The sequence below is a fragment of the Juglans regia genome, chromosome 7, assembly GCF_001411555.2.
Source record: "Juglans regia cultivar Chandler chromosome 7, Walnut 2.0, whole genome shotgun sequence".
In the NCBI taxonomy this organism is placed as follows: domain Eukaryota; kingdom Viridiplantae; phylum Streptophyta; class Magnoliopsida; order Fagales; family Juglandaceae; genus Juglans; species Juglans regia.
This window is the reverse complement of record NC_049907.1, coordinates 1,310,277-1,335,222: the sequence shown is the minus strand read 5'-3', so window position 1 is coordinate 1,335,222 and position 24,946 is coordinate 1,310,277. Positions and strand designations below refer to the sequence as shown.

Sequence of the window (24,946 nt, the reverse complement as noted above, 5' to 3'; positions counted from 1 at the left end):
TGTGAACTTTTTTCTTTTAGGGAAGATAACATCTTGTAGCTTTCAGATTAGTCTTAGGTCTAGTTTGAATAATGAGTTGAAATGTGACCAAGTGAGATTATTTATAAATAATAGTGAAATGATTTGAGTTAAAATGTTTTATGGAATTTTGGAAAATCATAGAAAAAAGTAAACAAAATATTATAAAATTAAAACATTGCTAGAATATAATTTCTTAATATTATTTTTATTTTGAAATTTGAAAAAGTTGAATTTTTTGTGTGTTTTGTTTGGAAGTTTTGGAAAATTGTAATAATTAAGTAAGTTACATATTTATTTTATAGGTGAAGATTAATAATTGTTTGGCATGGTTGAGGAAAATTTCTGAAAGGTTAAGAAGTCCAGGTAAGCGAGGTCCTATACTAGACTTTATATATCTTCTCTGCTTACTGAATTGTTGATAACTCATCCATTATCTCCACAATATTTTTCTAATAATTTAAAAAGTTCAATTGAAAATCAAGATTATGGAACATGAGTGGGGTGATTTAATCATAGTGGATTAATTATAGAAGGTTTATATGAGTATTGATGATTTTTGTTAAGAAATATTGTCATGTTCTGATGACTTGATATTTTGAAAAGTTCATTATATTGAGGCAGTTGGATGGAAACAATACTTTTTATATGATATTGAAAATTTGGCATATATATATATATGTGTACTGTGAGATATGATTTTAAGTGAAATGAATTAACTCTCCGTCTCATTCGAAACCGGAGCGTTACAACTTTGCTTTCTTTTATTTTATACACAAATAATACAGCATTATTACAATGAAGAGAGAGGCCGCACCACATACGGTACCAGCTATAACATAAACCTGACTCCTATTTTCATTACCGGGAACATCGACCTAACTAGACTCCTTTCATAAACTCCATAATCTCCACCCCATTCAGATAGGCAGTTTTATTTTTAGAATCCTTCCTAGGACCTACACTAATATCAATGAATCCCGAGTCATCTGATTCAACCACCAAATCGTAGTAAAGTGGAGCAGCCAACAGATTACTAATGTTATTAGTAGAGATCATGTGAGTGAAATTACCATAAAAATAGAGATTGAAGAACACATCACTAGCATCTTTACTGATAATATCGCAAAAGTGCAGCCGAACCAAATGCATGGCACTCCTACTCACGTCAAAAGCCCATGTTAATTTCGAATAATTTGATGACCCTTCGCTGCCCTCTATGTTCAGTTCTCGACATGTCTTGTAGACAAGATCCGATGCAGAATAATTATTTGCTCCATTAACATCATAGTTAAGCGTACCTTCATAAGGAACACAGGTTTTCCCAGATTCTCCTGGGAGTAGATAGTCATCATCCGGTATCCAATTCCTCCAGAGTGAGTCGTTATTCTGTGGACCTCCAACATCGACCCTGTGGATTGTAAGTAAAAGCTCAGATCGTACACCAGCGTATCTATAATCGCTCAGGCCACTGGGAGTAATTAGATCCAACTCATCACTGACGAATTCTTTATCTGGCACAAGAAAGACTTCAATGGCGCTTACAAAAGCAAAAGATTTTTCCCGAGGAGTAAAGTGGATGCTGAATTTGGCTGCATTGATAGTGAGTAAGTATTCTTTAATCAAAGGTGAGTTGCTATTGTCTTTAATACGAAAGTCTGACAACAGAGAGAAATTAAAGGCTGAAACATCGAAGTGGGCATCGGCCAGATTAGTCCTCCCGGAAAAAAAGGGAAAGAAATGGACACGAACATAATAAAAACCAAAATCAGTGATATCAAAATCATATGAAGATTGGCTTTTGAAAATTCTGGCAGTTTGATAAAGAGATGTATCTGTTGATGAGTTGGTGGTGAGAATACTAATAGCAGAACTTGGTCCAATAGAGAAGGAGCCAACATTCAGGTCACCCACGAATTCCCGACCACTCAAAGATATGTTGGATACTGATCCGCAATTGATAAAGTACTTGGTGGGAAGAGTAGAAGCTGATGAGAGAAGTAGAAGAGAAGGAAATTGGAGATTCAGGAGAATGAAGAGAACCATGAGAAAATGAAGTTTTTCCATGGAAAAGGGGTAGGAATTGCTACCCTTTTCTTTTGATCCTCTTTTAAGTGGGAGACGGAAGTTAACCATAGCTTGCATACGAGGAGGAAGAAACAATGGCTGACAATAATCAAAATTTAGGACATGCGATTTAGTTGAAAGATTTGTTAGAAACAAAAAAGATTGAAGCTTTTACACAATAACAGTAGAGAGGATAGATGATGTACGTTTTCTGCATCACTTCATTGATCAGCCTATATAAAGGCTAATACATAACTGATAATAACACGAAAATAGGCACTGCTCAACGTTTAAAAATAGACTCTATTGAATAGGTAAACAGACTCCTAACTAGGTAAACACAAACTCATTGACAATCCTAAAGACTAGGACAACCCAAACATGCAACTTATTAATTTCGTCAAGGTTTGGAAGGTGAGATAAAAATTTTGTATTTTATTTTAAAGTTTAAAATATTATATTTTAATATTATTATTGTTTTGAAATTTGAAAAATATGTATTGAGATTTGAAAAAGTTGAATTATTTATTATATTTTGTATAGAAATTTAAAAAATATATAATGATGAGATGAGATGATATGAGAATTTTATATTTTATCTTATATTTCAAACCTGCCACGTCTGAAGGGCATATGTTCCGTACAGATAAGTGTCTAGCATATAACGCCAAATGTGATGGCTGGCAGCTTAAGAAAAAAATAAGATGCAAGAAAAGGCTGCGTCAACTTCCTGGTTTTTTTCTCAGCTTTTGCATCCAACAAGCAAAAGGAAAATGGTAGGAACTTGCGAATAGGATTTTAATATAAGGCTTCCTATTCTTTTACCATCTATTAACTATTATATCCATAGTATATTTGAAGTTTTTATTTTTTTATCATTTTCTTTTAAAAATTCAAAAATTAATAAAAAAATTAAATACAAAAAGAATAACGAATGAGTAGTAGGAGAGCAGTAAGCCTATCATTATCCTTAACATAAATGCAAAGAAAATGTCTTTAAGCATGCAGACAGTGGTTTACCACTTTGTAAGGAAATTTTCCCCCCTTTACAAAGCCTAGCTAACCTGTGAATGAAAGTTAAGAAAATTAAGATCAAAGGTTCAGAAAGGAAAAGCACAAATATATTTCTCTCAAAACTTCAAGGATGGAAAGGACCATTGTTCCATGATAAACCATGAAGTCACAATTAGGGGTGATCGGTCTGGTCCGATTCACTTTTGGACAAAATCTAGGACTGAATCGATATGTACTGGTTTTGCATTTTTTAAAACCAATTACGCCCCAGTTACCCTCCTAAACCGGTACTTTCGGTTTTACTGATTTTCGGTCCTGTCTGGTCGGTCCGGTATTCCGGTTCTTTTAAATTGTAAAAAACATATAATAAAGTGTTACTTCTTATGATAAAATGTTATTAATAATTTAATATATATATTATGTTTAAAGCATATGATCTATTAAATTTTTATCTTTAAGATTAAACTTTTATTTTATAAATTATAATAACATTATCTTATATATAATTATATTAATAACATATGATCAAACAAATTATAAATGTTCATATTTAAGATTAACATTTTATGTTATAATTTAAAAATTATAATATGAAATTATTTCATATATGATATATAATTATATATATTATATATAAAACTTATATATATATATAAATATTTTGTATAATATATAAAATTAATTTATATATATATTTTTCAACCGGTCCAGTTTGGTCAAGACCTCGATGCTCAAGACGCTCAAGCTGGTTTGTCATTTTTGTCAAGAGCTTCAATTTATTTAAAAACAAAGCTAGTCTGTCATTTGTGTGAAGTTTTGTTGAGGGGTATGATACCACAATTGGGATTAATTGGCAGTTGGCTGTTGTGCAACAGAGTGAGCAATCTGGTTCTGATATCATTAAATTTTATGGGCTTTCCAACTATTGAAAAGTCTTGAGGATGATTGATATGATCGAATCTCTAGTCTTTTTGATGGCTACCGAGGCCTCTCCATAAAAGTTGTTTTATCTATTTTGGTTGATTCTAACGAGGAAATTTCCACAACTTAATTTACCATTGAAAGAATCTCTTTGCAGGGGTCTTCATTGATGTGTCAAATATCTTTATGCTTAGATTTCTTTTTAAAAAGTTGTAATCGTAAACAATATGAAACTTTGCAATTTTACGAGATTTCTGGCCCATCACTCCCAAGCACACACTGGGTTTGTGCAAGCCTATTGGATTGCTGCAAGTTCAGCCCCATCGTTTTCTTTTTTTTCTTCTTTTTTTCTTTTTTTTTTTTTATTTTAATAAAAATGGAGGTCGAGCCCTTTTTTTTTTTTTAATTTTATTTTTATAAAAGGAGGAAAACCAAGCTTATCTGTCAGCATCAGACCCCTCAAGAGGGGAGGAGCAGAGCAGAATCTAATTCAGTCCAGAAACCTCCCAGAAGTCTTCTAGGTGCCGAATAAGACATTTTGCATTTCTAAACCAGTTTACCACAATTAAAGAATCCATCTCTATTTCTATCTTATCCAGACCTTTTTGACAGATTATTCTCACTCTAAGGAGGAGTGCCATGAACTCTGCATAATTGTTTGTACCATGATCTAGTGGAGAAGAGAAGGCAAAAACCATGTTACCTGCAGCATCCTGCATGATTTCCCCTGCACCTGCCATTCCCGGGTTACCTCTACTACTTCCATTCACATTTAGTTTATACCAGCCAAGCTAGGGCTGAAGCCAACGAATAATCTGGATCTTTCTTCCTGCTTTTAATTTTTGATTCAATGTGCAGTTCTTCTAGTATCTTCTAATCTTGTATTAATTGTGGCTTGATTGCACGAAGCTTCTCATTTAGTTTTACAATCCAGAATTTAATGCATCTCCACGTCGTATACGGGTTTGTTCTCCTAAAATTCTTTGGATGAAATGAGTGTGGCACCCATCTTTGTCGGGTAAAATGTCGATTATTACGTGGAAAGCCTGGTATGGTTGTCTTCCAATTGATGACCCGCGTATAAGGAGAGCTGGTATTTACATGGGATTTTTAAATAGAGGATTCCTAGTGCAGCTGGAATTTTTAAATAGATTAAGGCCGAGATCCAATCATAATTAGTTAAAAAAATATTCTGACCCGAAGGTCGATGAAGTGCTTTTGGGGGTACGTACTGAACTAAAGAGTAAGGCATAATTGAAGAGAAGGGAGAGAAGAGTAGTAAAGCATGCATTTCCATGGATGTTTGGTGGTAGTTTATATTACTTCCTGATCACTCTAAATGAGACTCACGTGTAGCTGAGGATTGGGATCTTCAAAGTTGATGACCACCCAAAAGCAACATATAAAGGGATTACGTGAATCTTGAATCACGTATACGCAAATCAAAATGGAAAAAAGATCAATGCTAATGACAGGGGATAAAGTTGATGTCGAACAGTAATCTCCACTAATCCAGAGTGCACTTACCATAATGATTTAAATAAAAAAAAAAAAGAAAAAGTCAATAACTTATTTGTCTGGAAAAAAAAAATACAAGGATAAAGAAAGATAAAAAAATCAAGATTAAAAAAAAAAAAAAAATTCAACAAAGTATGAGCATTGATCTGCATCTATATTGGATTATCTATTTACTCTCTATATAATAATAAAATATTATTAATTTTATATTTATAAAAATTGAAACAGAAAGAAAGGAAAATGAGTACATTGTAAGAACAAAAAGGACATGAAAAAGAGACGTCAATTCATGTGCACAGCAGGGCTTTTAAGGACCTTTTGGTAAAACATAATTATTCATTAAATTCTACAAGAGAGTTACACGTCAAATGGTTATGGGTCTTAAGAATCTTGGTAAAATAAAATGATATGAACCCGTGGGAATGAATTCCCTTGAACCCACAATTAATTTGAAAACTCCCCAAGAAAGTCAAAATCAAGTCAACGGATGGAGAACCTAGACCCGATGAGAACTTGTTTCAAGAAACCAGATTACAAAGGAGGAACGCCATAAAGGTTGTGATTTACCTTCAATAAGTTCAAGAGTTCAATCAAGAATTAGAGGAGAAAACTCAACTCACAAATAAAATTCAATATTGTCTCCCCCTCAAATGAGGCTATAAAGAGTTTTTAAACCCAAACCTAATTAAAACCCTAACCAAAATAAAGCCCCTTTTACCCAAAATTACCCTTGATGAACAGTACCGGCTACAGTACGCGCGGTTACAGTAACCCCTAAAATAAATTGATGAAAGCCTAGTTCCTAAAAAATAAGTTTCCAAATAAGCCCTTGGCCAAAATACAAGGCCTTCCAAAAAACATAGTTCATAAGAAATAAGACATGTAAGCCAAGCATCTTCAAGCCTACTTATTCTAAACTAATAAAATAAATCATTTAATCAAATTGGAAGCCTCCAATAACAATAGGCTGTATCTCTAAGTCATATCTTCCACAGCTTGAATCAGATGGATCAAAACTGGTTCTTCTTCTTTCAGACTCATCTTGAGTGTTGGGCTCTTGCTGGCTTCATCCCAAGTGGATTGCACCAATCCTTGCATTGCTTTCTTGATCTTCTTGGCCCTTGATCTTGTAATTGGCCCATCTGGAACTTGCAAATGATCTTTAAGAGTAGGCCCACCTTAATTCCTATCACAAGATCCTTCATTAAATTCTATAAAAAAGCTACAAGTCAAATGGTCAATAATTTTAAGGGCCTTTTGGTAAAACAAGATTTAACGGAAAAATAACAAAAATTACTATTCACAATTAGATATACATTTATTATAATAGAGTATATATATATATATTATATATATATATATGTATGTATGTAAGATAGGGACACCCATAGTGGGCACCCATTCTCCTTCTCCTAGGGGTCATGAGCTGGGAGTTACGCTTAGAGGGGCTATTACCTCCCCCCTTTAGATGACACATTGGCATCACAAAGTAGTTCTCTCTTTCAAATGGTTCTCCTTAGTCCCGGGATTCTAAACTGTAGAATATATGGGTGTTGGTCTGGTATATTGTCACGTAACACACTCCACCATCGCCATGAAGATTTCGGATGAACAACAACGATAATAGAGAATTTGTGGAACAACTATACTAGATCCAAGATATTTCCTATGAGGTAATATCGCTTTCGTTTTATACTTTGATCTAATATTTCTAATAATATATATACACTTCGAGTTAATTGGCATAAAAATTAAAAGATCTTCTCCGAGGGTACCCTCATTTTATTACGTGTAAAGAAATACTTTTCAATAAACATGTCAAATGAGATAGATAGAGATATAAAGCAAACTTTAAAATATTGATTGTTCCTCCACATCAATATATTTGGTGTCCCAATGAAAACATAGGTGGTTGAAAATCTAAGACGGAACCAAAAATACGCTTTAGAGGGGATATCAGGAATTAAACTTACTCAAGTGATCAAGGGTCTCGCTGGCTAGTTTTTTTTTTTTTTTTCGAACAAAATTTCAAACGGAGTTTATCCAGTTTTATTACAATTCAATTAGACTAACTTTTGACATCGAAGAGGCCAACAAAAAGATGTTCACATTATAAAATAGTGGTATCAATTTAAGCACAAAGCCACAAACTAAAGCGTATTACAAATTTCGTGGCCAAAAAGATGTTCAAGTCATGCGAGGAACACCACTGCATTTGACAACTGATAATAAAAGTTTTTTTGATTAAATTCCCGAATTTTTTAAAAAGACTATTAAATATTGCTATGAATTCAGGTGCTAATGCAAACCTGACAGTATTTACCCAAACCAGTGAACTTAGACTTCACTAACCTCTATATCAGAACTATCATCCCCTCCAATGGGTGCATCATCATCTTCATGAACAGGAAAGTTCAACACAATTAGAAACTGCAATTCCAATGATGTTATGGTAGTCGTTGTGCTGTCCTCAAATGGCTCCCTGGGCATCCCAGTCTCTTGAAGCCGCAGTGCATAATTTAGGTAATATGACACTTCCTGCATAGTCGGCCCCTCAATACTAAATGCCTTCAAACACTTTTCTGCAGTATCACCAAATATTCTCAATGAACTTGGCTTAATGTTACCAACAAGCACCAAATCAATAATATTCTCGAGTTGGCCTTTCTTTTGCCACAACATCCCCCATTCTGCTAAGTTCATCTCATCCAACTGAGATGACTGTATGATAGCCGGTCTAGCACAGAGAACTTCAAGAAGTACAACTCCAAAGGAGTATACGTCAGATTTCTCTGTCAACTGTAGGGTTGTAAGGTATTTTGGATCAAGATAACCAAAGCTACCCTTTACACCCATGGTGAAGTTTTCCGGATTGGGAAGGCCAGATTTTGAAAGGCCAAAGTCGGCAACTTTAGCCACATAACGTTCATCGAGAAGAATGTTTGTTGACTTAACGTCACAGTGAATGATTCCTCCAGCTGGACCGGTGTGTAGATAGTGCAGGCCCTTTGCCGCACCAATGCATATTTCTACTCCTTGCTCCCAAGACAATTCAGACCGTGAAGTTGATTTCTTAGATTTGTCATCTGAATGATAAAGGTGATCTCTCATAGTCCCATTTTCCATGAACTCGTAAACCAGTATCATCTCACGCCGTTCATCGCAATATCCAATCAGAGAAACAAGATGGCGGTGACGAATTTGAGACAACACCATGATCTTCGTTTGGAATTCCTCCAGACCCTGCCCATGTCGTGGGTCACTTCGTTTCACAGCCACTTTCCTGCCATCTTTAAGTGTTCCTTTGTAGACTTTCCCGAATCCACCCTCCCCAATCAATAGCTTTTCATTGAAGTTCTTCGTTGCACGCTGTATTTCAGAAAAATGTACCCTTTAACTAAGGTTTAGACTAGGAGCAACGGAAGTGTTGAGGGAAAAATGTGTTAATTGGCATATTCTTGTGAAAACCTATGTAAAGTTGAGTTGTAACAAGTGTTGATGCATTGGTACATGAAAAATATTGAAGTGTGCTCAACATGGCTCGACTGACACTCGACTGGCGCTCGAGCGGAACCTTCCAGAGAGGTTCGCTCGATGGGCGCTCGACATGGCGCTCGAGCGGAACCTTCCAGAGAGGTTCGCTCGATAAGCGCTCGACATAGCGCTCGAGCGGAACCTTCCAGAGAGGTTCGCTCGATGTGCGCTCGACGTGGCGCTCGAGCGGAACCCATACAGAGTGGTTCGCTCGAGGTGAGCTTGACGTGGCGCTCGAGCAGACCTCATCCAGAGTGGTTCGCTCGATGTGCGCTCGACGTGGCGCTCGAGCGGAACCCATCCAGAGACATCCAGAGACGCTCGCTCGACACCTCGCTCGACACCTCGCTCGAGCGGTTTCAGAAGATAACGTGCGCTCGACCTTCGCTCGACACCTCGCTCGAGCCAATGTTCAAAGACAACCTAAAATTCATGTTTTGGGCGCCTGACTTGCTGGGACTATAAATATAACAGATCATTTCTGTTGTGTGGTGTGGAAAAACAGAGCAAAACCTTAAGTGTTTCAAGAGCCAAAGAGAGAAACCTATTCCTCACCTTGTGAATCTCTTTTGGACAAACACAAATCCACCACTCCACTATCAAGATCAAATCTCATTCAAAGTCCATTGAAGTGGACGTTTTGTTGGCCGGAAGGTTTCTGGAGCTGCTGTTGATGCAGAGATCGAGAGGTTCTCGTGGAAAGCTATAGAAGGTCGGAGTTCCGACACTACATGCGTGTAGAGAACGAGTGGGTCACTCGTGATGTTGCAAGCCAAGTTTAGGAACTACAAAGGTTTTGTGAGTGTCTCTAAATTGGTTGTAATGAACTTTTTCTATAGTGGATTTTAGGTGGTGGCTTACACCCGGAGTGGTTTTAGAATTTGAAGACGTTCTTCAAATGAGTTTCCACTTCGTGACCAAATCCTTGTGTTGATTATTTGCATGATTTGTGTCATCTTTTATTTGCTTCTTGGCATTAAATTTTATTAGTCCACATAATTTGAACTGCACCTATTCACCCCCCCTCTAGGTGTTGTATGGGATAAAACCACTGCTTTTTCAATTGGTGTCAGAGCGGGTTTACTCCGCTAGGATTCAGTTCCTGAGTGTGTTCCTGTTATAGTGGTTTAAATGGATAAGTCTCAATCTCTCACATCACCACCATATTTTGATGGAAACAACTATGCTTATTGGAAAGTCTGAATGAAAGCGTTTCTAAAGTTTGTGGATGAACGAGTGTGGGTTTCCATAACAAAAGGATGGAGAGAACCAGTTGTTATCATTGAGGGAGTTCAAACTTCCAAAAGTGTGGATAATTACTCTAGGGATGAAATAAGTGAGTGTGGTTGGAATAACAAAGGCCTGAATGCGATTTTCATGGCTGTGTCCCAGGAGGAGTTCGAGCGAATTTCCATGTGTGAAAATTGTAAACAAGCTTGGGACATTCTTGAGGTTACCCATGAAGGTACCAAGGCTGTTAAGAATTCTAAGCTTCAAATGCTAACCACAAGTTTTGAAGAACTTAGAATGAAAGATGATGAAACTTTTGATGCCTTCTATGCCAAACTCAATCATATTGTCAATTCTAGTTTTAATTTAGGGGACAAAATCCCTGAGAATAGAATTGTGAGAAAAATTCTCAGATCTCTTCCTGAGAGATTCCGTCCCAAAGTCACTACCATTGAAGAGAGCAAAGATTTGGACAATATGAGAATTGAAGAGCTGGTGGGCTCTCTACAAACCTATGAGCATACTCTTCCTGTGGATAAGAAAAATAAGTCCATGGCCCTCAACACTATCAATGAGTCATCTGATGAGTCATCCGATGAGTTGGCTATGAGTGACAAAGAAGTAGCCTTTTATGTTAAAAAATTCAGGAAGATGTTTGTATCTAGAAATAGAAAGAATTGGGGAGATAAGAAGAAAAGGTTTGAGAGAGTTAATGAAAATTCCAGTTCAGGAAACAAGGAAATGAGCTCTAAGAAATATACTAGAGCCACCAAAGACAGGGTACAATCTGATATTCAGTGTCATGAATGTCATGGTTTTGGGCACATTCGCTTTGAGTGTGCAAATTACAAAAAGGCCATAGAGAAAGCAAAGGGTGCGTCTTTGAGTGATAATGATTCTGAGACAAGTGACTCTTCTAAGAGTCCCTCTCCAAAGAAAAATCGCAACTACATGGCATTCACTTCTTCTGTTGGTGGCCAAAGTCACAGAAGTGAATCAACGTCTGAAAATGAGAGTGTATCCGGAAGTGAATCCGGGGATGATGATGAGTTGGAGGAAATCTATGAGAAGTTGTACAAAGAATGTGTAAAATTGAGGAAACTCAATAAAGCACATATTGAGAATATAGATATTTGCAAAAGAGAAAATGAGGATCTCCAAGGTAAATTGAATGAAGCCAATTGTCTAACCGATCAGTTGCAAAAGAGGAATGTGTCACTCGAGGATAAAATGAAAATGCAGGGAAGTGAGTTGATTTTGTTAAACGATAAGTTGAAAAATTTGTCTACTGGGAAACAAAAGCTTGACAAAATCCTAAACTCAGGAAAGTCCTTTGGTGACAAGAGAGGTATAGGATATATTGAAGGGAAATCTGATGAGGCTTCAACTTCAAAAATCCCATGCAAAAGGGTAGGAAAAATAATGTTTGTTCCTGCTTCGAATGAGAATGGCAAACCTCAACTTTTGAAAAAGGGTAAGAAACCCCTACATGTGCAGAAGCCTGTCCCACCTCCCAAGAGACAAGGAGCTCGCAACACAAGCCCTATATGTCATCATTGTGGGAAGGTTGGTCATGTTAGACCAGATTGCTTCAAGTTAAAAAATCATCATGCCGCTACTTTCTCTAAAAGTAGGATTGTCTATCCTTCTAAAAAGAGTAAGAAGTTCTTGAATGCTTCCAGGTATGTTTCACCCTCCATGAGACATGAAGTTCACAAGACAAACCACGTTTGTCACAATTGTGGTAAGATTGGTCACATTCGACCAAACTGTTTTGAACTTAGGGACCATCCTAAGAGAATTGAAAAGCCCTACTCAAGAAAAGGGCATCAAAACTTGTGGAGCCAAGTCATGGTCTTGACCAAACAAAATGAGATTATCAATGTGAAGTTAGACCAATTGACTACTAGACAGAAGGTTGATAAGGTGAATCATCCAAAAGTGAGACAAGTGTGGATGAGAAAGGGGGAGGAGCAGACCAGACATGGTATAGACTGATGGTCATGCATTCATGCATTTTTTTTTGTTGTATAGTTGTTTTTCATTTTTGTTCTGTTTGTTAAAAGCATGTTGTGTGTGTTCCTCAAAAATCATGAATTATGTTTTACACTTGCGTGGGATAAAGAGTGTTCGTGATGTCAATTCTGAAAATTTTAGGTACTTATATCTTTTGAAAATTGTATCATGTACCGTTATAAGTTACAAAGGTTTAAAACATATGTACTATTTGTAAGTTGTGACCTGCTTCACACACTACACTTCCAGCTCAAACAATTGTTGTTTTGCCACCAGAGAGATCTTGGGGAGGCAATCAAAGATGTAAGGGAGCTCTACGTGTATACAGAATTGACCACGGGCTAGATGACCTCATGATTATATATCAAAATTCTTCCTATGAAAATTCTCTAAAAATAAAAAAAAAATAAAAATAAAAAAAAAAAGGAAGGAAGAAGAAGAAGAAAAAGAAGAAGAAAAAGAAAAAGGGGTCATATTACTCAATAGGCCAATCCTAATGCATGAATTCAAACAGAACTATTTAGGTCCTAGCAGCATTAGGTTTTACTTTCTGTATCGTGGAAAGGCTCCCCATGCACTTATAGTTTCTTGTTTTAGCCTAACCCCACTCACAATTTTGGTTGAAACTTCTTGATTGAGTTGGGACTCACAAAACACGCATGTTCATCTTACATGTGATACTCTGTTTTTACTACTTGCGTAAATTGTGATAATATGATGCTCTTTTACATTTGATGTGTTTTTCAAGCTTCAAAATTGACTTCATTAATGCTTGAATCACTGGATGAAATTTGAGTTTTGAGAATTTTGGGCTTCCGCTCGAGCGAACTTAACTGCCGCTCGAGCGAAAGCGTTTTAAAATGCCCCGCGTGCCTTCTTTTTCTCCAGCCCGTGACTTTCTCTCTGCGCCTTTTCTTCTTCCCCTTCTTGCGCGACGCTTCTCTCTTCTCTTTCCGTGGGTTTTCACTTGATTTCTTTCAAGAAATTCCTTTCTAATCACGGTAAGTCTCTAATCTTTGTTTCTTATCAATCATTTTCGGTTTATATGTTGAATTTCTTCATGCATTTCCATACTCATATATTTCGGAAATTAGGGCTTGATTTGGGGATTCCGAAATGAAGCATTCTTGTTGGTTTGTTTGGTGTTTGAATGGACCTCTTGGTTGTCCATTCCTATTCTCTTTGTATTTAGGAGGTTCTTAGAACCCCCAAGGGGTTTTTCATTTGGTTTGCACTTGGATGCACTCCAAGTGCTCGGTAAAATGCATCAATGAAGTTTGATTTCTTATTTTCATCATGCATTGATACTACATTATCCCCATGGTCATGTTTGTCTATTCTAGTATTGGGATAGTGTTTGGCATTGAGACTTGGGACCTCCATTGGGTTTAAAACCCAATCTTGGCTTGGTTGAGTTTGAAGTGCTCAAAAATGCAAAATGGGTTGTTATATTGGTTTAGTGGGCTTGTGCATTGTGCATTGTGCATTTTGACATAGTTTTAGCAACATTGCATAAGTTTGGCTTGGTTCACAATTAGGCATGTGCATTCATCAAGCATTGGGCATTTCACATTACCTTTAGCCTTGTCTAACGGTCATTGATTTTGTCCAGCTTCAATCATGTCTCGAAGGGTTCGTTCACGCCAAAATCCTCCGGCCCCCGCTCAAGCACATTTTCGCAATCCTCGTGCAAGAGAACTCTACACTCAAAATTTTTCCACCCGTTCTCTTATTGTTAAGCGGGAAGTTCTCCTTGGTGAGCTTTCTGAGACTGTAATTCCTCGCATTTTTGAGTCTCGCCAGTGGCTCGCCTTGACCACTGGTCATCCCACTCCTTCTGTGGAGTTGGTTAAGGAGTTCTACTCCAATATTGATGCCATCGCTGATGATGGCTCTTTTGAAGTCAGTCTCCGGAACATTGTTTTCCGGGTGACTCCGGGCATGGTTGCGGACTTGCTACATGCCCCGCGAGTGGCAAACCCCACTTATCCATATACACGGACTTCTCCTCCAAGTCCGACTGTCATTGTTCAATGTTTAATCGGTCCTTTTTCGAGTTGGGATGGTAAGACACCCATTCTCACCTCTCGTTTTTCACCCGAGTTTCTCATTCTCAGTAGGATAGTCCTTACAAACCTTTATCCTACTGGTCATCAGAGTGATGTCGGTCCTGACCGCGCCACTCTTTTGTATGCATTGATAAATGATGTCTCCATTGATCTGGGGAGTCATCTGTGTCGGGTCATTCTTGAGGCGTTTAATTTCCCGAAATTACGGACTGGCTTGCCTCTCGCCTGCCTCATTACTAGGTTAGCCCTCTCTCAGACTGTTATGCTTCGTCCTAATGAGCCTAGAGTTCCTCTTAAGGCTCCCATTGGGCGTAGGACCATGCAATTGAGTCGTGCTCACATTACCCCTCACCCACTGGATGTTGAGCATCCTCCTGCATCTTCCTCTCAGCCATCCACATCTCAGCCTTCCACTTCTCAGCCATCTAGTTCACAGCCTCAGGGCCCGGCAGCGGGATCAGTCGATCCCAGCCTTCAGCAGGTTCTTGAGTACCTTGCCCGGCTTGAAGCTCGGTTTGAAGCCCGATTTGATCATCTTGATGCCAAAGTTGACAGCTTTCAGCAGCTTGTGACTAAACGCTTCGACGACATTGAGGAGCGGCTTGATGAAGAAGATGGCAGTCAATCTGGTGGGGACAGTTGACACCCTTGGAGTTTGTGACAAAAAGGGGGAGTATAGATTAAGGGGGAGTAGTATAGAGATTTAGGGGGAGTAGCAAGAAAGCTGTTGGGGCAGCTTTTGTTTTGTTTTGTGGGGGAGCAGCTATTTTTATTTGTATCACATGCTGCTCATGCTACTATTGTTTGTCTAAATTGAAAAACAATGTATGTTTTAATTCTTAATGAAAAGTCTTTTCTGAGAACTGTGCTACAAGTGTTTATGCTTATGAGATTATTTCTTGCATATTGTTATTGGTACGTTTAACCGTTTGTTAAGTTTGCAGAAATATCTCAATGTGCTCAAGACTTTTTGCCTGAATAATGGGAATCCTGATTTGGGTGTGTTAGGATTAAGTCCTATGTATAGGTTAGAGGTTTTGTCACAGAAATGCCAAAGGGGGAGATTGTTGAGGGAAAAATGTGTTAATTGGCATATTCTTGTGAAAACCTATGTAAAGTTGAGTTGTAACAAGTGTTGATGCATTGGTACATGAAAAATATTGAAGTGTGCTCAACATGGCTCGACTGACGCTCGACTGGCGCTCGAGCGGAACCCATCTAGAGAGGTTCGCTCGACGGGCGCTCGACATGGCGCTCGAGCGGAACCTTCCAGAGAGGTTCGCTTGATGGGCGCTCGACATGGCGCTCGAGCGGAACCTTCCAGAGAGGTTCGCTCGATAAGCGCTCGACATAGCGCTCGAGCGGAACCTTCCAGAGAGGTTCGCTCGATGTGCGCTCGACGTGGCGCTCGAGCGGAACCCAGACAGAGTGGTTCGCTCGAGGTGAGCTTGACGTGGCGCTCGAGCAGACCTCATCCAGAGTGGTTCGCTCGATGTGCGCTCGACGTGGCGCTCGAGCGGAACCCATCCAGAGACATCCAGAGACGCTCGCTCGACACCTCGCTCGACACCTCGCTCGAGCGGTTTCAGAAGATAACGTGCGCTCGACCTTCGCTCGACACCTCGCTCGAGCCAATGTTCAAAGACAACCTAAAATTCATGTTTTGGGCGCCTGACTTGCTGGGACTATAAATATAACAGATCATTTCTGTTGTGTGGTGTGGAAAAACAGAGCAAAACCTTAAGTGTTTCAAGAGCCAAAGAGAGAAACCTATTCCTCACCTTGTGAATCTCTTTTGGACAAACACAAATCCACCACTCCACTATCAAGATCAAATCTCATTCAAAGTCCATTGAAGTGGACGTTTTGTTGGCCGGAAGGTTTCTGGAGCTGCTGTTGATGCAGAGATCGAGAGGTTCTCGTGGAAAGCTATAGAAGGTCGGAGTTCCGACACTACATGCGTGTAGAGAACGAGTGGGTCACTCGTGATGTTGCAAGCCAAGTTTAGGAACTACAAAGGTTTTGTGAGTGTCTCTAAATTGGTTGTAATGAACTTTTTCTATAGTGGATTTTAGGTGGTGGCTTACACCCGGAGTGGTTTTAGAATTTGAAGACGTTCTTCAAATGAGTTTCCACTTCGTGACCAAATCCTTGTGTTGATTATTTGCATGATTTGTGTCATCTTTTATTTGCTTCTTGGCATTAAATTTTATTAGTCCACATAATTTGAACTGCACCTATTCACCCCCCCTCTAGGTGTTGTATGGGATAAAACCACTGCTTTTTCAGGAAGCATTAGGACCACATTGAGTCAACCTGTTATCCGAGCTAAAGCCTCCATAAAGAGGCACTCCCAAAATCTGATCAGGCCCTGGTTTCCTGAATTTGAAACCCAACGCCACCAATATTACCAGAATGAAAAACGCCCCACTACATGCAGGACCAATTATAGTAGGGGAGAGTTTCTTTTTTCCTACTTCAATTTCCGGAGGAATGAAACCCGACTCCTTCACTACCTCCAGAATCTCCAGCCCATTCAAAAAGGCATTATGTGTCGGAGATTCCTCCACTCGGCTGATACTAGCATTCACAAATCCCAAACCATCGGAATCAACCACAAAATCGATGTAAAATGGAAAAGGGCCGGTCTCGTTAGTTCTTTTGTAAGGATTGATCTCCATACTGAACTTTCTATTGATAGAGAGATTGAACCACAACATATTAGCAAATGTACTTACTACGTCGGAGAAATGGAACCGAAGAAAGTTTTTAGAGTTCTTATTGACAGGAAAACTCCAAGATATGGAGTTGCTGTTACTATCTTAAAATTGTCTGGCTGTCTGATACACAAAAGCTGGGGCAATATACTCGGTGATCCTTTCGGGTACGTAATGAGGCATTTCAGTTTTGGGCTGATCATCCGTTTCACTTTCGGGGCTCTGTAAGTAATGAACATCTGGATCCCAATTCCTCCATAAATCATCGGGCTTGGACGTAGAAGTACTCCCGACGTCGATCCTATGGACTTTATGCAGAACCTTAGAGGTCAAAACATTGTAGTTACTCTTAGCTCCTTGAGAAGTAATGTAAGGGGTCTTATCAGAGATGAAGCTCTCGGGGCCAAGAAAAACTTCTATGGCATTCACGAAAGCCGAAGATGTTGGCTCGTAGGGTATGAAGTAGATATTAAATTCACCTTTTGGGATGGTGAGCAAGAATTCCTCAATCTTTGGAGAACTAGTAACGTCTCGGAAACTATAGTTCGTCAAAAGTGAAAGCCCAGAAACAGAAACAGAAACATTGAATCGAGCAGCAGACAGGTCAGTATCACGTGACGAGAAAACAAAGAAATGGAGGCGTATGAAGTATGTGCCATCCTGGTTGATGTGGAACTTATATGAAGACGGGTGTTTGAAAATTCTTGCCGTTTGATAGAGATCAGGTGAACTACTCGCTGATGAGTTGCTGTTTTTGACTGTTTCTCCCTTTCTGACTAAGAAACCCCGGTCGCCAACGAAGACTCGGGTATCGTTGATGGTGGTGTTAGAGTGTGCTCCACAGTTGATGAAGTAATTATCAGGAAGAGAGTAAGCTGAAGAGAGAAGCATAAGTGAGGTGATATGGAGAGGTAAGAGAAGACAGAGTCGGAAAGGAAGTTTATGGGAGGAAAGAAGTTCCATTGATTTTCTGGTAAGGATTGCTGCTTTTTCAGTGGTTATGGGTATCTGAGAATGGAATAAGGACGGTGACAATCATGAAATTCATGGATATGCATGTATCACAGTGGAAATCTTAAAGAAAGACCATGGCTTGGACATTAATTATTCCACCTATTTCATAAAGAAAGGCAGTGTTAGTAGAAAGGTGGAGTCAAGAGGCCACAAAAAAGAAGAAAAAGAGGTGGGAAACAGAGGAGCCCCCACAAGAGAGTAAAGAAAGGATTAAAAGCGATATTGGTGCTATAGCATCTGGGGAAAACGATAAGAGTTGGGCTACTCTGCCAGAGTAGTCCGCTACACTTATCTTAGTGAATTTTATAATTTTTTATTTATATTTTTTAATATATTTAAATATTTTAAAAAAATAAAAAAAAATATATCAATATACTTAAAATTATTTTCTTAAATCATTAAATAAAAAACCAAACGATTAAGTTGAGTGGTCACATTTGTGCGGTTGTTTTTATTTGTTTTCGTAAATGAGATGAGATGTGATGAGTTGAAATTAAAGTTAAAAAGTTGAATAAAATATTGTTAGAATATATTTTTTAATATTATTTTTATTTTAAGATTTAAAAAAATTTAATTATTTATTTTATTTTATTTTATATTAAAAATTAAAAAAATTATAATGATCAGATAGAATTTGATAAAATATAAATATTTTTTAAAAATAACGAGGCTACTTTTTCCAAACAATAATTGATACCTAATCTAGAAAACTAAAAGAGCTGTACGTTCTTTTCCTGAGTAATAATTGAACCGAACGAGTGATTATATGAACTCTGAGGTCGATCAAATATATATAGAGGGACTCAATCATGTCAGCCTTCAGTTTTGCAAAAAATCTTATCAGTGAAAAATGAAGGTAAATTACTTCAAGGAAAAAAATTACTCTCTCTGTCAATTGTCAATTGTACCGCTCAATTTAACTGTTGTTAATTTTTTATTATTTAATGATTAAGAAAATAATTTTAAGTATATTGTAATATTTTTTTATTTTTTTAAAATATTTAAATATATTAAAAAAATATAAAAATGAAATAAATAAAATAAAATAATAATAAACGGTCAACTTGATCAGACTATTATGGACAAGAGAGTAACCCAACTCATTACTTCAATACTTCGAGTAGATAAGCATGACAATTTCAATTTTTCTTAAACTTTCTTCTTTTCCAAAGAAGGTTCCACATTTAGTAGCAAATTAATTTTCGTTATTAATGAAGTACACATTAATTTTCTAACATTGGTATTAGATTTTAAAAATAAAAATTGACTTCAACTAATAATAATATTATAGAATTAGAACTTGAAACATTTAAGCAAGATGATGTCACATCATTAAAATGATGATTGATGGAGACTGATTGTCTTCTGTAGTTGAGTTTGGAATTTGGCCGTTTTGTATTTTTTAGACGAATTGAAATTTTTTAGAGTTGTGAGCTCGTACAAAACAAATAGCACACGGAGGAGGAAATTTTTTATACCAAAATAATATTTCGCCAACAACTTAGACTAAACTTTCTTGTTTCTTAAATAAGGTTCGACATTTTCTAGCAGATAAACACGACCTTTTCTTCTAAGCCTCTAACCTTTATTGTCTCTCAACTACAATTTGCATTCTGCCCATTGAAAGTAACCGAATTGAAGCATAAACATGAGTTTAATTGCACCAATATCAAACAAAGCAACACATCAAAATACAGTTGAAAAGTGCTGCGAAAAAAAAAAGGAATAAAAAAGACGGGACCAAACCCACGAGGCAGTGAATGAGGATTATCTGGCAGCATCAACCCTCAGCTGAGAGAACACTCCACTATCGATTGTATCGGAACCATCGACCTCTCCTCCTATCAACAAATCCTTATGCTCCCAATCAGGGATGCTATTAGGCAAAGGCAGCTCGACAAAAAAAGCATTTGTTGTTGTGTGTCCTCGTGCAGTTCTCTGTGCACAACAGTTTGATGAAGCTGTGCAAAGAGAACCATGGTTAAGCGTGCCTTCATAAGGAACACAGGTTTTTGCAGATTCTCTTGAGAGTAGGAAATTTGCCCACTCTTGGAGTTCAAGCCCTTGCATGTCTCCTAAAAGCCCTCGACCATGGTCTCTGTTCACATCCTTACATAAGATTGCCCTTATTTAGATGTTGAGATGTTCTCTCATTTTCTTTTTAAATATCATTTAAATATAAATACTTTTTAATTTTTAATTTTTTTATTTTTTATCTAATCATTATAATTTTTTTAAACTTTTAGATAAAATATAAAAAATAATTTAACTTTTTCAAATTTTAAAATAAAAATATTATTAAAATATTATATTCTAAAAGTATTTTAATTTTTTCACTTTCATTTCTCAAAATTTAATAAAACATTTTAATTCAAAATACTTTATTACCATTCACATATTTTTGTATCTTATTTTAATATGAGTTCTACTAGGTAGCAGCCACCGTAGTGGTGCACTCATTGTACGCCCTACGGGGCTGCTGGTTTTTTGTTTTTTGTTTTTTATTTTTTAATGCAAAATGCACGTTTTGCTTGGTAGTGTTTCCCAATTTGAATTTCACCCGCGTCGAACCTCCTCCCTCGCCCGCGTCGAATCTTCTTTGCCCACCGCCACCGGTGACACCGTCTGTCTTTCCAGCGAATCTGAGCCCGTCTGCACTGCAACCCGTCCCTTACACTGCGTTGATTTCTTCCTCTCCTCCCTCCCCGTTTCTTTTCTTCCTATCCCCACCCCTCCCCGCGTCGCCCTTCCCCACGTCACCCCCACCCCCACCACCCGCGTCGGCATCCTCTCCCCTACCCCTACTCCGCGTCACCCATCCTCCACCCCCACCCCCGCTTCTCCCAAACAATGCCCTAGTTGCCCCGCACCCCCTCTGCCCAGCACCCCTTCCCTCTGCCCATCCTCTGCTTTCCCAGTTTGAAAAGGTGTTATTTTTGCTGAAGAGATCTGCGGGCACGAGCTACTAAGGTATGTATTTTTTCATCTTATGGATCTGATGCAAGATGATGCCATGCAAAGCATTTTAACCTTTAGTATGCAATGCCGCAACAACAACATATTGGAATGCACTGTTTCACTTGCAATGGATTGAAGCACAATGTTTTACCTTTTAAAACTTTAGGCATACATAAATGTTCTGATTTTTTTTTTTGGGTGCTTGTTTTTGTATAATGGTTTTTTCACCTAATTGCGAACAAAATTTTCTGATCTTTTTTTGGGTTTTTGTTTTTGTACAATAATTTGGAAATTGTTGTTGAAACTGTTTTGGAAATTCTGTGTTTGGTTTGAGAAGCAAAGGAATACTAAACAGAGCCTTAAGTACCCTCTCCATGAACTAAAATGCCATGTCTTCTTGGTGTTCACATAGATCAGTCGTTGTTTACATAATCTTCATTGTTATGATCATCCATGACAGCGCTTGCACCATCATATCGATCGAGAGTTATGCCACCTTCTCAACATTGTCATTGTGACTAATACCACCTTCAATTGCATGGTCCTGTTAGCAACACCATTGGTGTATGTTGCATTTTATTTTTTATGGAATTCCTATTACTTGTACCTGACAAGTAATAGGAATTGTTGTTGAAACTAAAATGCCATGTCTTCTTGGTGTTCACATAGATCAGTCGTTGTTTACATAATCTTCATTGTTATGATCATCCATGACAGCGCTTGCACCATCATATCGATCGAGAGTTATGCCACCTTCTCAACATTGTCATTGTGACTAATACCACCTTCAATTGCATGGTCCTGTTAGCAACACCATTGGTGTATGTTGCATTTTATTTTTTATGGAATTCCTATTACTTGTACCTGACATGTATTGGAGCATGTTCTTTTTAATTTTTCCATGTGGCAAATATCAGGAGCCACTTAAACAAATGATTTTTGTTCATTAATGGCCACTTTGTTCTTAGTTCTCAAGGTGGTAAACTAAACAACTCTGCCTTGATGCCCACTGTGGCCTGTGCTGGGTTTGAAACCTAAGCCTACATGGTGAAAGTAACCATACTAAAAGACCTAGTATAATTGCAAATCCCTCCAGCCATACAAGCTGCTTCTAACTGCAAACCATTGTAGTTTCCCTTGTCATTTCATACTTATAAAAAAGTTATCCCTTGTCATTATTATTTTCTCTCAAATAATATCTCATCATTTAATTTTTGACTTCATAATAGTTTCATGCTCAAGCAATTTGAATAAAAATTGCCCTGCCTTTGCAATTAGTAAATCTCCATTTGTAAATGCCTACTTAGGATTGTCTAGGATGTCCAGAGATTTTTAGATCATATGGACACCACTGTCTAATTGTGTTTACACTATTTGATTGTTGGCCAGACGAAAAGTAAATTATGTCGATTTGGCATCTATAGGTTTTGTTGATTTTGTTATCTGTATTACGTGTTACTTTTCAGATTCTACATCAAGTGTTATGACAGTTTAAGGTTTACTTTTTCTTTTTTCTTTTTTACTTTTCAGATTCTTTTTTTCTTTTTTTTTTTTTTTTTTACTGCTATCAAGTAAGAGAGTTTAATGTTCCTTTTTCTTCATTTGCCTCTCGGTGGACATTCTCAGTTTTAGTGTGATGGGGGAAGAGGAAGATGGAATGACACCCAAGCCTTCAACGTCAACTTCACGGTCATTAATGACGCCTCAAAAAACATATGGAAATCCAAACGTTTACCATTTGAGTAGGCAGGTTGATGTATTTCATTTTTTAATAAATTGTGTTTGACGTGCTCATGAATGGGAGAGGTGTCTTAACCTTTAGATCCCCTTTTTAATAAGTTGGTAATTATTTCGGTTAGTAGTCCTGTAATTGTGTATGAATCTGAGATTTATCTTCATGCCGCTTTAGCCTCCCTAGGCTTTTCAGGTTATGATTGTGATGTTCGCTTTATGGAGAATGGAATTTTTTCTGAATCATTTCTTATTTGACCTATATTTGTGGATTTGAAGTTCAGATACTTCCTAAAATAATAATGACCCAAGAAGCATTCAACAATACAAGAGATGGCATTTGGAATCTACAGAATGAACAGACCAAAGAACGGACTGTTGTTGCTTTCTTGCGGGTTGATGATGAACACATGAAAGTGTTTGAGAATCGTGTGAGGCAGATTCTAATGTCTTCTGGATCTACTACATTTACAAAAATTGTCAATAAATGGAATACAGCCCTGATAGGTATATTTTGAGAATTTTATTCTGCCTTGTAAAACTATTTTCACATCAGGAGGATAAATTATGATGGGTTCTCTGGATCTACTAGATCTCATGACTTATTTCCGTGAAGCAACTGTACATACTCAAGAACTATTGGATTTGCTGGTTAAATGTGAAAATAAAATCCAGACCCGTATAAAGATTGGGTTCAACTGTTGGATGCCCAGCAAGTACATTTATTTAATTTTGTGGTTGCATAAGAAAAAACATTATCTAGTTGAAGTTTTCAATTCTAGAGCGGTCAACGGATGAGCTTAGAAACTTATTTTGATACCAATGGTTGATTTTAATTAACTGATTTTCATGGCATGGCTTTTCATAGGTGGTATAGGTGAGATGCACCTAACTAGAGAATGTAAAGAAACCAAGAAAGTCTTGGAAGCTAAAACCAAGTAAACTAGAGAGGTCCTCCGCTGTCTTTGTGCAATCTTGGATTTCTTTGTGTGTGTGTGTGTGTGGGGCAGGTGCTTAGTTCAGAATTCTTATTGTGTGGCACTTTGAGTTACACCCCTGTTTCAATGTTCCTTTAGTTTTTCCCCAAGAAAGGAGGTACAGCAAGGAAGAATGAGATTGTGTTCATTGCTCCTACTGGAGAGGAGATCAATAACAAGAAACAACTAGAGCAGTACCTAAAATCACACATTGGTCGTCCTGCAATATCATGAGTTCGATTGGGGTACTGGTGAGACCCTTAGGAGATCTGCAATAATCAGTGAAAAGGTCAAGGCAACTCCATCATCAAATTTTAAGTAATGTAATTCCCGTTTTATTATTTTTTCAAAGGGACCCACGTAAAGTAAGTAATGTTTATGGTTTGTAGAATATTCTAACATGTCATGTCAGTTTGATTGAGTTGGAAGGAAACTAGTCAGTAATATTTATTACTTTATGCCAGGTTAATAATCCTTGCACTAAATGTAATATTTTTTGAATTTTAATATTTATTTACATTGTCTTGTGATATTTTCAGGTGGTTTTGATGTGTTGTACAATGGAGGAAAAGCTAAATTGGTGCTAAAAGTATGCACACTGGAAGAAACAAGAAAATGAGACTACTTAGATTAGAATCTTGGATTTTGGAATATTGGATTTTGGAATGAATATTATGAGACTATTTAGGTTGTAATAAGTTGCTTTGTAATTTTGTATCCAATTGGAATGAATATTATGACTCAATATTTTACTAGATGACTTAATCTAAGGATGATTATTTGATAGCAGTGTAAATGGTTTTGTGTTCAGTTGTGGAGGGATTTTTGTGTATATAATCGTTGTGGATTGTGTTCAAGTTTATGTGTATAGATGGTTTTGTGTCTAATTGTGTATGGATTTTGTGTATAGGCAGGTTGTGGAGACTGTGTATTGTGGAGATGTATAGCTTGTGATTCCTTAGGAATTGGGAGTACATGTTGTTAAGCTTACCATACAAAACTTGTATATGAAATCAATCAAGCTTCAATGTTAGTTCAGTTGATTTGTTTCTATGCATGCGTGAGTTTGGAAAAAAATCTATATAACTTGTGCAGATATTTGTGCGCTTGTCATCCTGTGTATAATAGATTGAGAAAAAAATCGATATAGAGGGTGTTCCGA

The 24,946-nt window shown here is 37.4% G+C and overlaps 1 protein-coding gene and 1 pseudogene across 1 annotated transcript; both read right to left on the bottom strand.

Moving 5' to 3' along the window:
* Positions 1 to 900: 900 nt before the first annotated feature.
* Positions 901 to 2,154, bottom strand: LOC109009127 (probable receptor-like protein kinase At5g24010). The gene has a single exon (XM_018989500.2). It carries the CDS (start codon positions 2,152 to 2,154, stop codon positions 901 to 903), a length of 1,254 nt encoding a protein of 417 aa, XP_018845045.2.
* A 5,721-nt stretch (positions 2,155 to 7,875) lies between these two features.
* On the bottom strand, positions 7,876 to 18,183 carry LOC109009128 (annotated as a pseudogene).
* Between the last annotated feature and the right edge of the window lie 6,763 nt (positions 18,184 to 24,946).

What these genes read in the sequence shown, in the direction of transcription:
- LOC109009127 (XM_018989500.2), bottom strand. Translation starts at nt 2,154, where the DNA reads ATGGTTAACTTCCGTCTCCCACTTAAAAGAGGATCAAAAGAAAAGGGT.